We start from the raw sequence: 13,665 nt of genomic DNA on the forward strand, positions 1-13,665 counted from the left end.
GGTAGATGGTTTTACATGGTTTCTAATTGGTCCAGTTTTATTAGCTAGTCAGAGGTGGTCTGCATTGTCAATTGGCTGGACCATCAGCAAGTAGACCTGGTTTTAATCTAGTAGACCATCTTTCCTAAAATGGATTTTTATTTATTTTATTTTATTTTATTATTATTATTATTATTATTATTATTATTATTATTTTTTTTTTTTTTTTTAGGATTTTAGGTTTGGAAGAAAAACCAAAACTTGAGAAAACAGCACTGATGGAGGTAAAAACAATGTCATCAAGGGGGGAAAAAAGACTGAAGAACTCAACAGTGGCGCAAAAAGAACCCAGGAGCTTTCCAAAAATAAGAATGGAGAAGAAAGACAGCGAGACTTAAGTGGGCGGAGGGGTGGAAGGGGAAGTTGGGAGATGGAGGGAGAGATAAATGAAAGGTGTTTTGAGAGCGAAGTGAGAGAGAAGTGGGAGCAGAGAGGAGGGGAGTTGAAAGCTGGAGAGAGGGATCTGGAGGAAAGATGAAAAGAGAGAGGGAGAGACAATGCGCTCAGCTGCACATAATTAGACTGGGAGGAAAAGCAGTGGATCAGGGAGAGGGGCCTCGGCAGACAGGCTAATTATAATTATTTTTCCTATGCTTGTTGTTATTACTATTATCCTTAACAGCATCAATATCACTGTCGCCACGATGACAGTGACACGCATGTGGATGAGGGCCATGGGCCAGATTCGCCCATACACACGACTCTGCACAATCACACAAAAGAGAAATCCCCAAAGCATGATGGATGGATGGATGGATGGATCGATAGGTAGATAGATAGATCTCATTACCATCTTCAAGTGTTGTAGCATTGATCTCAGAGCTGGAAGGTCCGGTTCCTGCTCGGTTGAATGCCTGGACCACCACACCGTACTGAGCAAACTTCTTCAAGTTATCCAGGGTGTACACCTCACTATCACCTGTGGCTTTCATCTCCACTATACTGTACTGTCCATTACTGCCCGGTCCATTCTCCCTATAACCGATCTGGTAGCCACGGATCACTCCGTTCTGGAGCTCTTTTTTAGGTGCCTAAGTGGAGTAAAAAGAAAATGATATACAGTAAGTGATATACAGTAAGTAAATTTAAAACTCTACAGCCTAGGTCTTCAACCCTGCTTCTGTGAACCCATTTTGCTGCATTTTTTTATTTTTTTCAACCTGCTTCAACAAATCTGGCCTGTGATTTTTCAAGTGATCCTGAAGACCTTGATTAGCTGGTTCTAGTGTGTTTGATTAGGATTGTAGCTAAACTCTGCAGGACAGTAGGACCCCAGGAGCAGGGTTGAAGACCTAGGCTCTAAAGTCCAAAGAATGGCAAGTTTAGGAGTTGCAGACATACCTTCCAGGTGACGCGAATACTCTGAGAGGTCATTGGCTGTAAAATCACATCCATGGGTGGCCCATCAGGAGCTGTAAGAAGAGAATCACGTCATATCACAAGAATAAAAAATTCTGTCACCTCAAAGTCATTCCAAACCTGACTTTCTTTTTTTCTGTGAAACACGATAGGAGAAATGTTGTATGATATCCGGGTACTGGTACTGTTAAGCTTCAAAAAGGGTACAAAGCACCATAAAAGTATAATAAAAGTGTCCTATGAGACTTAAGTGCCTTATTCCAATAATTCAAAGTCATGTGATAGCTTAGTGAGAGAAACAGGCTGAAATTTACAGACAATCTTTCCTTCCAGTGAGCTTTTTTTTATATTTCTGTGGACATTATGGAAAAGAGTGGCCAGGAAATTCTTCAAAAATTCATCTCTTGTGTTTCACGGAAAGAAGTAGGTTACGGTTTGGAACTGCATGAGGGTGAGTAAATCGGATCAGATCAGGGGTGGGAGACGTACGTGCTTCCTCTGTGCTGATGGTCAGCTCTTTGCTGGCTTGACTGCGTCCAATCTTGTTGTAGGAGTACATGCGAATGCTGTACACGGACGCCGGGTGGAGCTCCACTATGTTGGCCTGGTTGTTGGTGGGCGAGATCTTACGGGTGGCATGTTTCAGCTCCCACGGGTCTACGACAAGGACAAAATAACAGGATACATTACTACATCACACCTCCATCCAGGCTGTTCTGGAACATTACGTTTGTTAGCATGCAAAGAGGACTGTTTACAGGTCAAATCATAGCGATGCACTGAAAACTAGGACGAGCGCAGATGTACAAACAGCAAAATAAGGCAATACACCCGAGTCACAATGCCGCAGAAATCCATTCACATCCCATTCATCTTCTCGTAGTCTGAGTTTATTTCGCTACATATTCTTCTGACATACAAATACATATTTAATGCATGCTCACAATGTAATTCATCCAAGCTTGAAATGGAAACAAAGCAATGCCGCACCAGATTTGTTCTTGTACTCGATGTCGTAGCTGGTGATGATGCTGTTGCCGTCGAACCGCTGCGTCCACCTCAGGTTCATACTGCGATCTTTGACCTCTCGAACCTCCAGCTCTGGGGGGTCAGGGGGTTCTGCCAACAAAACAAGTGGAAATAGACTTCAAATAGATGGAGGAGATTAAGACAGAGAGAGAGGCTGAAAAGTAAGAGGTGGCTTGGGGCCGGGAGGTAAATTATTGATTTTATGTCTCTAGATAAAGAGTATTATGTTGTATGTTGTGGTGTTGTTGTTGGTTGATTTTTTTGTTTTGTTGCAGTGTGATGTGTGTGAGCTCTGGGCTCTCGGTATGAGTTGATGGCGTGGCAGGAAAAAAAGACGGAATCCCCTCGCTCCGCTGGCTTCAGCTGCAGAAAGAGAGAACGTGTTCAGGAGAAGAACTTGTTTTTCTCTGTTCCTCATTTTGAGGCACACTTCATTTATTGTTGTACAAAGAAAAAGTGTTACTTGGACAAAGGTACATAGTTTGGCAGTAGGGTAGGAATACTAAATGATTGGCTGTTTTTATTCCCTAATATGTTGTGATTGGACTCATTATGTAAATGAGTTCATCCTTGTTAACCTTTGTTTAGAAATTTTCACCTAGTGTTATCTTTTATTTAAAGGGGTCATCGGATGCTACATGCACTTTTACAAGTTGCTTGAACTGAAACGTGTTGGCAGTGTGTGTACACAACCACCCTATAATGATAAAAATCCACAGTGTTTTATTTATTTATTTATTTATTTATCTACTAAAATGTTTATCCCTTTCTCAAATTGAGCCAATCTCAGATGCCTGTTTTTGTGACGTCACACAGACAGGCCCCTCCCACGATAGTGTGATTGACAGTAGCGTGTCAGCACAGACTGTCTGTTACAGACTTTCTATTAAGACCCTGAAAAATCATATCAACTTTTGGAAAATGGCAATCCGATGACCACTTTAAAGCTGAAGGGTATATTTCAAGGTTAAAATACTTCTCTTGTTCCAGTATAATGTGTCTAAATAATAATAATAATAATAAATGCAGCTCAAAGTGCTATTTAAACAAACAAACAAATAATATATATGATTGGAATATAAAATCAATCAATCAATAAATGAATATACTTCTCAGGTCAGAATATAAAATAATTTTAGAATGAGTAAACAAACAAACAAACAGACCACAAGAGCAAAAATAAAAGTTGAAAAAGAAAAAAGGTGAAAGGGTCTACTAGGAAACCTGTTTGGAAACATTTAGGCAAGCTTCTGCCTGTTTTCAACAGTTATTGTACCTTCACTGACTACACATACTGTATGTGTGTGCACGTGTCTCACCTTCAGTGTGGAGATAACTTCATCGCTTTTCTCGTTGGGGTTGGTAGTGATGGAGTACCGAGGGTTGCGGTCAGGGTCAATAACGGTGTCACCTCGCTCCCAGCGAATGATGATGGGGTACTCACCTCGGGCAGTACAGTTTAGCTCCTTGTTTTGCCCCTTTATGGCCATGGTAGTGTTTGGGTGGGATGTGATCATAGCTGGAACTGCACAAAAAATGGTATATTAGGACAGGAGGTAAATATATGTGAAGGAAAAAATGAAATTAAAAGGAGGCAGAGGTCAGTGTTACTTCAACCCAACACCTGGCTTTCTTGTGACACAGGGCAGTGAGAGTTAACATGTCTCTCTTCAACTCTTCAATCACTTTTTCACACTCCCTCCCTTGCTCATTCCCCCTGAGCCACTCTTCTCTAGCGCTGCCACACACACACACACACACACACACACACATTGATAATTTCTCTTGCGCTCACACACACACACACACATGATATCGATCTGAAGAGGGTTTTGCTGTTTTGTTTTCATCACTTATTCATTCCCTCCCTTCCGACAAGTGAAACGGATAGAATTGAGAGAGGCAGAACAGAGGAATGATTCAATCAATAACACCTACACTGAATCAGAGAGAGAGAGAAAAGGAGACAGATCCACTGTAAAAAAATACAAATAAAAATCAGATGCCATAAACATAGAGTCGCTTGATATCCACAGGCTTTGCATGAAAATATAAAACCATGTTCTATCTATCTCTTGTTGAATTACACCACATAACCTAAGTACATTTATCCTAGCAATCCCAACCTATTACTGTCCTGAGGTTACAAACACAAGAGCATTTCTTTTCCTTTTCACTGTGAATATTTAATAGTCAAGAACCCTATATTACTTTTGAAATATTTACTTTTTTTATCAAATTTACATTTCAGCTTAAAATAATAATTACTAAAAAGTCTATTTTGCCTGAAGAATTTTGTAGCCAATTTTAACATGAATTATCGGTAGCCTAATGCAAAAAAAAAATCTCATTCTCAGTACATGGAATGGTTGTAGTTTTCATACTAAATTACTTATATTGGTCATTCTAATTTACAGTTTCATGTCCATTGATGACAATTATATATATTTTTTCAATATACATTCTGTAATTTCACACAGATATTTTGTACACTGTTTTTCAGTTTGCTTGAAATTGCCTTAATGTCCCTCAAATTACAGTTTTTGCAATGTTCGCCTTTTGAAGTGAGGGGGTTTTGAGTAAAACAATAAATAAATAAATAAATAAATAAATAATAAAGTCAAGATTATATTAAGTATTGTGTCCTGACAAAATAATTTTTATTATAATAATGAGTTTTTTTGTGCATTAAAGTAATGGGAATGAGTACAACATATTGCAATGCACATTTTACCATGAGAAATTTGGGTACAAAACAAAACAAAATTAAATTAAATTAAATAAAACTCTCTTTATGAAAAATTATTATTACTATTATTGTTTTTAAGACATTTCTTCGCATATTTCTCCATAATATTTAACCAACTAGAATGTTATGGCTGAGTGTTAATGAATACACCTGTGGATGAGGTTTGTTTAAATGTGGTCAGGACTTTAACTCAGGCCTAGGGCAGTGTTGCGTGGATGGGGGATTTCTGCACTCTACATTATGTGAAGGATCAATAATATGGATTTGGACAGAACAGATTGTGTGTCCGATCTAACGATCAGGCATGAGATGGCCTTACAGATTCGTTGTAATGTTCTATTAATCTAAATGAGCTGGCACACTTGAATCTGTTGTTCTGGTACTCTTACTCTTATTGAGAGCTGCTTACACACACATCCATAAACACACAAGTAGTAACTTCTGGCAATTCTAGCTACTATATAAAAAAGTCAAAGGCTTCTTGTATTTCTTACCTCAGTGTGACTGATATATCATAAGCTGGGTCATTAGTTTGAGTGACAAAGTGTGACAGGTGCAGGTGTATGTGTGCCTGCGTGTGTGTGTGTAGAGGTGGTGTGTTGTGTGTGAGTGTGTCCACTCAAGCGTCTCGAACCCTACCCGCAGGCATCAGTCTGAGACGTGAAAGTCCATCTGAGGACTGTTCTTAAACAAAGACCTCAAACACACACCATCACAAACCATCCCAAAGGCTGCAGGTCAAATCGCATACAAGAAATCCTCAAACCTACTGTGACTGGAATTCCAAAATATGGCTTTATTTGTGTCATGGTTTAATGAGAGATTTAACTATTATGAAATTTCTGGTATCCAACAGCTATGCCCTGAAACTTGTCTACCTAAAGAACATGTCTATGCATAAATTAGGTAGTCTTCTAAGAAATATTGTTTTGGTCAAAAGCAGTACTGTAAGCATCCTTCACAAGTGAGAAAATCTCAGAATTTTTATCCAAGATTTTTGGAAGGAATCAAGGTAATTACAAATGTATTACTATATAAACTCTCAAAAACTATTGCTAATTCCAATTATTTAAACAATTTAAAACACTCAAATTTCATCCAGTATTTGTGATTTTTTTTTTGTTTGGAACAGAGCCAGTGTCATTATGTGTATCCATGTTGTGTATTCTGAGTTGTGTTGCGGTAAAAATAGCAACAGGTAGTTCCAATAGCTTACTGAGTGTACCCATTTGACATCATCAAAATAATATATATAAAACAATGTGGATTTTATAAATAACGTAAATCTTTCATGGAATTTCTACTACATATTTCAGTAAGAGACATCATTTACATTATATTAAGCCATGCAAGTTTAATACCTAGGGTTCCTTTAAAGAGTGTAGATGTACATTAGTATGTGACATACTTTTAACAGTGAGCATCATGCTCTTGCTGATGTCAGACCCCACTCCATTGCTGGCCTGACACAGGTAGTATCCCCGGTCTTCCTCTAAAACATGGCGGATCAGCAGAGATCCATTGGACAAGATCTGGATGCGACCCGTCAGTGGAACTGGATGGTATTGCTGGGGGTTCCCTATACCTTCAGAATCAAGATGAAGACATTGTTGGTTGTGGCTCATCATCTGCTCATGAAAACTTGAAATTGATTCGGACAAGTAGTGACAAACGATATTACCTTTGGCATGCTTCCAGACAACTTTGGGAGGAGGATACCCTTCCACAGAGCAGTTCAGAACTTCTGACTTGCCGTAGATTCCATCTTGATTATTGGGCTGAACCCGAAAACCAGGGGGAACTATAATGAGGAACATAGACAGTGTCAGGAGAGGAGATACCAATAAAGTGGTTTGCCAAGAAGGACATGTTTTGTTGGTCCTAGGCCAACATTAGGTCAAACAAACAGTTCCATCCCTATCCCTTAAACCTAAGCTAAGCAAATCTGCTCCAGAAAATGGACCTAATTGGTGAAATCATGCTGAGCATCCCATCCCACTATATTGCCTTATAACCTTCACTCTCTTGCTCACCTGTTACTATGAGTTGTCTCTCTGAACTGACAGTTGCTGCATCATTGCTTGCAATACAGGTGTAGTTTCCATTGTGCTGCAACGAAACTTTAGAGATCTGAAGGGAGCTCATGAACTCCTTGGTTTCGATGGTGACTCCTGATGTTCCTGACACAATCTCCTGCCCGTCCTTCCTCCAGGTGATCCGGATTGGCATGTCTCCGGAGGACACCACGCAAGCTATGTACATCAGCTTACCGATGGAGGTAGGAGGGAAGTCAAAGGGCTGGATGAGGGGAGGAACTGATGGAGGAAAAGAGCAGGAGATCTTCAGTATCAAAATTCAAATGCTTCATGGTCTGCAATGTAATTCTGACCCCGTCACCCTCCAAAAATGCACACGCACGTACACGCTCACACACATCCCACCCCTCCAGCCCATAATAGCTGCTCTAATTAGAGCCCAACTGGCATGGGGAATAATGGCATTGCCATGGAAACAGAGGTGGGGGGCTCCATCGGAGACATCTGGGGGATTTAATCTGGGGCTCGTTAAAATTCAGCTAATTAAATCAGAGACATGACAAGACAAGCAGCACACTATACTGACTTCACACTGGAGTCAGTGTTCTGTTGTACCGGTACACACATACACAAACGCATTAACGCAAATGCACACACTAGACCTCGCTGTCTTTGTACCAGGAGCTGTAGCCCCTTGTATGGACACACATAGTGAAGTGAAGATTCAAAACCCAACATTAGAGTGACCTCCTTTTCATTTACATTTAACATACTGAAAATAACACCCCCACACTCATACACAAGCTAAGTACACTGCATAATTGATGAATGGTTGTAATGCTGCAGAAGGCCTGTAATCCTGTTAATCAGAGGCTATTAGTGGTGTGCTTTCTCTCAGGGTCTTTGTGCCAGCAGAGGGGCAAGACCATCCTCAACCTTCACCAATGGTCTCCAGCTTAAATATACACTCGTTTGAAGGCAACTCCATTTACTAAAACACACCCATTATGCCCCAATAAACTACCATGCTTTATATATTTATCAGCATTGTGCGTAAACAATGCATAATAAAAAATAAAATTACAACCCTGCATTCTCTTAAAAAAATAAAAATAAAAATAAAAACATATTTCATGATTATATTAAAGGATTACATGCTAAATATAAAATGACAAATCAACACTAAATATATAGCCTATAGATTTTAATTATCACAATTTCCTGCAAATAAACTATTTACACTAGATGATGGTGAAGTTTTTAAGTCTCTGAATAATAATAAATTATATGGATAATTGTAGGACTTGGTATGAAGGAGTTGGAATCTTAACACAAACATATAAAGTATTCATTTTTAAAGGTTTATTTATTTATTTAATTATTTTTGCATAAAAACCTGTGAATAAGGTTTATTGTGACTTGTGACTGCTTGTGACTTTTTCAAGGGGCCATACACATCCCCAAAACCATTAGCAGTAAACACTAACCTTTGACTGTGACGTAGACAGTCTGGCTAATGGAGAGCTGGGGTTGGATAAGCACGCTGCACAGATATGCCCCCTCATCCGTACCCTTCTGCACATCACTCAACTTCAGAGTGCCATTCTCATACACCACCTGACGATGGTTGTCTGGCAATGGCGTTGTCCCGTCTTTAAACCACTTGATGGAGTAATAGGGGTAGCCAATCACACGACAGTTAATGAAAGTGTTGCGACCGGCCACAGCTGTGATATTCCGCATGGCCCGGATACTGGGAGGACCTGCAAGAAAGAGAAAAGAAAGAGAAAGAAAGAGAGAGAGAGAGAGAGGAAGACAAAGGAAGACAAAAAAGAGAGAATGTGCCAGGTAGAAAAGGGTAAAAGAGAAGGATTTGAGAATGAGAGGGAGATGGGAGACCAGGTTTTGCATGGATATTTGGGGTAAATAAGGGAGAGATGTGGGAGCAAGAAAGGGGAAGAGCGAGTGGTGGAGGGGGAGGAGGGGGTTAGAATGCTCTTGGTCTTCACACAGCAGAGAATGTGGTGTAATAGGTGTGTGCATCTACAGTTTCAGTGTGTCTTGTACTGTATCCTTCATCATAGCTTGGCACACGAGACAAACCATGCCTTAATATAGTTTCAGCAACTGAATGAGGTATGTTTCTTTACTGTTAGTTTAACATGCCAAGGTAATGCTTTTAATAGTAGGTAATGCTATGTGTGGTGTAATCTTAACAATAAAAGACTAACCTAATGTGTTTGTGCAGGCAGAGTGCAAATACAAAACATCACATTTCATAGCAACATCCCAAAACACACATTTAAAGGACTGCGAGAGCAGAGGCCTTCGAGTTACTTTAGCGAAACTGTGGCATGCTAAATGCTAACAGCTACTGAATTGCTTTGCAAAAAAAAAAAAGGCTATAATGTTTTTTTCTGCTTTTTATTAGAACTGGCCAGTAGTCTGAAGTGTAAGGTGGTGTTCACACTGACAGAAATTTAATGGTTGGAGTACACCAAGTTGCTGTACTGCCCTACTGAAGAAAAAAAAAAAACTGGATAGCTTGTCATCATGCTGGACTGTTTTAGTGGCTTTGGGGTACTTTTTAGATTTTAGTTTTAAACACCAGATTAGCTATAGGCAAGGAGATTAGCTAAAACCAGCAACAGATGCAGAAACACTAGTTCATGCATTCATGACCTCTAAACTGGACCATTGTAATGCATTACTAGGTGGTTGTCCTGCATCTTCAATAAACAAGCTACTGTTAGTCCAACATGCAGCTGTTAGAGTTCTTACCTGGTCAAATAAATATGATCATACCACCCCAAATTTCCAATCTGTACATTGGCACTCTAATTATTTCTTTATTTGCTTTTCTGCTTCTACATCAGGATACCCATCGCAAGATAACTAGAGATTGCACAGTCTGAATACGGCCCCTTAAGAGGACCTCAGATAATGCCAACTCGGAATAAATATACAGAACTCCCAAATTTTCCTTACATTGTAATTATGATCACAACATGTAATCATTGCCTTAATTGTGCTCATCGTTTCTGCTTGAATACATGTCATTAACTAACTGTCTGATTTGTATTACCCTAGAACTGTACATTTCTGCCATATGGACTTTACTTTGACATCAGTGTTGTGGGTAACGCGTTACAACGCGTTAAAGTACTCTAATTACTTTTTTCCTGAAATGTGTAACTTAACGCGTTAGTTTCGTGCGTAAGTAATCAGTAACTTCGTCATTTTTTAAAAAAAGTAATCCGTTATTTTAAGGAAAGGAAAATCCCGACTGCAGCCTCTTTTTGTCAGACAGTAGGCCTAGGTCTACTGTGCCACCTGCTGATGTATCAGCGGAGCCGAAGCTTTGTGATCGTAAAGTCAATGGCTGTGATACGTCTGTGCCCTGCGCCTGACCCTGTGTGTGTGTGTGGCTGTGTGTGTCCGAACTCCCGGCAAGATGGCAGAGAGGACAGTGTTTGGTTTATGGAAGTACGCACATTATTTTCAATTTGTCCACGAAAAAGAAAAGAACATAACGGTAAAATGCACACTCTGCGTTGGTGAAAAGCTTCTGACGACCGCCAAAAATTCTACCCTCAAATTTAAAAAAAACATCTCGCATCCAAACACCAATCTAGCACTCTGGTAGCAAAGCCTGCTGAGGACGGAACGAGTTATCTTCGGAAATCAGGAGTTATCTTGTGGTGCTCATAATATACAGTAGCCTAGGCTACCCGGGCTGGGTAGGTGCGAATTTTGATTAATAATATGTTCTGTGATAATAAATAAATAAAACGCCATGTGGAATAGCCTATTGCTGACTGTCTTTCCTGTTATTGTTATCCTGCAGTGTTAATTTAGTCGGATTACTGACGTTATTCATTGTCGGGAGTCACGACTTCTAGGTGCATTTAAAAGGCCGGGGGCTGTGTCTGTCATGTGTGAGCCGCTGCAAACGGCTTTTAATTTTTTGGTAACGCATGAGTACTCTAACGCGTTACTTTTATGAATAGGTAACGCTGTATCATAACTGATTACTTTTAATTGATGGTAACGTTGTAACCTAACTAACTACTTTCCAAAGTAACTATACCCAACACTGTTTGACATAGCCACCTCGGATAACAAATTACTCTTAACTGTAATGTAGAGACATGCATTTCATGTGAAAATGCTTTGAAATAATATGCATCATGGAATGCACTATACAAATAGACATTGATTTGAATTGAACCTCAGGCTTGTTTTGATTGCTAGGATGCATTCTGCAGAATTATCTGCAGAATTATTTAGCAGATAACACGAGCTCCACTGTCTGGTAGTCGCTGTGCATTTGCATAAAATTTGCCCAGATTTGTCACAAATTTTGGTCCCTAGTACCTCAAATCACCAAATATGGTTGCAACTTGCTCTTGCTGCAAATCGCTGTCAGTGTGAATGCCCTTTGAAATTAGCTAACAGCTTCTGGTTCCTGCTAGCAAGCCCAGTCCCTGACAAATTTGAAAAGGTTAGTAATGACCGATTTGTGTTTGTTTTGTTTTCTTTGTTTTGGGAAAAAGAGAAGGCTGACTTCTTCAGGACTCTGCTCTCAGATCACACACGAGGATGGAGGGGTATACGAACAAATGGATGGTGGGACACTAAAGATTTGAATGGCCAGTGTCTGAAGATGCAGAAAGAAATAAGAAACAGAAAGAATTGAGACAAGGTGGCTTAGGAGTAAAAAAAAAAAAAAAAAAAAAAACCCTGAGGAACCAGAAGAACGAGAAGACATACTGTAGAAGGACATTTTGTTTGCCTCAAAATGGAGGGTGGATCGGTTTATAAATCGTTGATGGGGCATATGTAGATTTTATGTACACATTCTCATCATCTCTAACAGCCCACTCCTCATCCTCGTATCTCTCTCTTCTTCTGTTGCTCTCTCTCCCTTTCTCTCAGCTCAGCGTGCGTTGTACTTTGAAGTCACCATTCTGACAAGTCAACCCTGATGTATTATTCAAGAAGACTGTCGCACAGTATCCCTCTTCTCTCTTCTTCACAGTTATTCTCTGGCTGTCTTTCTATTTCTCTATTTTTCTTTTGTTCTCAAACATAATATATGAATGTATGAACTTAGATAAGGATCCAGAAAGGAACTGAGCACTGCTATTGTGCTGTTCACAGGAAGAATGGGGCCTGATTGCTCACAAGTGTCTGTGTTTGTTAAATACAGGTCCTTCTCAAAAAATTAGCATATTGTGAAAAAGTTCATTATTTTCCATAATGTAATGATAAAAATTAAACTTATATATATTTTAGATTCATTGCACACCAACTGAAATATTTCAGGTCTTTTATTGTTTTATTACTGATGATTTTGGCATACAGCTCATGAAAACCCAAAATTCCTATCTCAAAAAATTAGCATATTTCATCCGACCAATAAAAGAAAAAGTGTTTTAATACAAAAAAAGTCAACCTTCAAATAATTATGTTCAGTTATGCACTCAATACTTGGTCGGGAATCCTTTTGCAGAAATGACTGCTTCAATGCGGCGTGGCATGGAGGCAATCAGCCTGTGGCACTGCTGAGGTGTTATGGAGGCCCAGGATGCTTCGATAGCGGCCTTAAGCTCATCCAGAGTGTTGGGTCTTGCGTCTCTCAACTTTCTCTTCACAATATCCCACAGATTCTCTATGGGGTTCAGGTCAGGAGAGTTGGCAGGCCAATTGAGCACAGTAATACCATGGTCAGTAAACCATTTACCAGTGGTTTTGGCACTGTGAGCAGGTGCCAGGTTGTGCTGAAAAACGAAATCTTCATCTCCATAAAGCTTTTCAGCAGGTGGAAGCATGAAGTGCTCCAAAATCTCCTGATAGCTAGCTGCATTGACCCTGCCCTTGATAAAACACAGTGGACCAACACCAGCAGCTGACATGGCACCCCAGACCATCACTGACTGTGGGTACTTGACACTGGACTTCAGGCATTTTGGCATTTCCTTCTCCCCAGTCTTCCTCCAGACTCTGGCACCTTGATTTCCGAATGTACATGCAAAATTTGCTTTCATTGAAAAAAGTACTTTGGACCACTGAGCAACAGTCCAGTGCTGCTTCTCTGTAGCCCAGGTCAGGTGCTTCTGCCGCTGTTTCTGGTTCAAAAGCACACGCCTGTGCACAGTGGCTCTGGATGTTTCTACTCCAGACTCAGTCCACTGCTTCCGCAGGTCCCCCAAGGTCTGGAATCGGTCCTTCTCCACAATCTTCCTCAGGGTCCGGTCACCTCTTCTCGTTGTGCAGTGTTTTTTTGCCACACTTTTTCCTTCCCACAGACTTCCCACTGAGGTGCCTTGATACAGCACTCTGGGAACAGCCTATTCGTTTCAGAAATTTCTTTCTGTGTCTTACCCTCTCGCTTGAGGGTGTCAATGATGGCCTTCTGGACAGCAGTCTTACCCGTGATTGCAGTTTTGA

The 13,665-nt window shown here is 40.1% G+C and overlaps 1 protein-coding gene across 3 annotated transcripts in view; it reads right to left on the bottom strand.

Moving 5' to 3' along the window:
* Positions 1 to 13,665, bottom strand: part of LOC109059267 (Down syndrome cell adhesion molecule-like protein 1 homolog) — a 127,657-nt gene that overhangs the window by 24,679 nt on the left and 89,313 nt on the right. For 2 of the 3 annotated variants that reach the window (XM_042770976.1, XM_042770977.1), the window contains exons 8-17: positions 8,700 to 8,975; positions 7,210 to 7,491; positions 6,858 to 6,977; positions 6,585 to 6,761; positions 3,747 to 3,952; positions 2,709 to 2,790; positions 2,389 to 2,532; positions 1,888 to 2,055; positions 1,381 to 1,451; positions 830 to 1,070 (exon numbers count right to left, since the gene is read on the bottom strand). In XM_042770976.1, the coding sequence (XP_042626910.1) occupies positions 830 to 1,070; positions 1,381 to 1,451; positions 1,888 to 2,055; positions 2,389 to 2,532; positions 2,709 to 2,790; positions 3,747 to 3,952; positions 6,585 to 6,761; positions 6,858 to 6,977; positions 7,210 to 7,491; positions 8,700 to 8,975 (1,767 nt within the window). Of the gene's footprint in view, positions 1 to 829; positions 1,071 to 1,380; positions 1,452 to 1,887; positions 2,056 to 2,388; positions 2,533 to 2,708; positions 2,791 to 3,746; positions 3,953 to 6,584; positions 6,762 to 6,857; positions 6,978 to 7,209; positions 7,492 to 8,699; positions 8,976 to 13,665 lie in introns of those variants that run through there. The other variant, XM_042770975.1, reaches the window with a different exon arrangement.

This window comes from Cyprinus carpio, chromosome A15 (genome assembly GCF_018340385.1).
Source record: "Cyprinus carpio isolate SPL01 chromosome A15, ASM1834038v1, whole genome shotgun sequence".
NCBI classification, from domain to species: domain Eukaryota; kingdom Metazoa; phylum Chordata; class Actinopteri; order Cypriniformes; family Cyprinidae; genus Cyprinus; species Cyprinus carpio.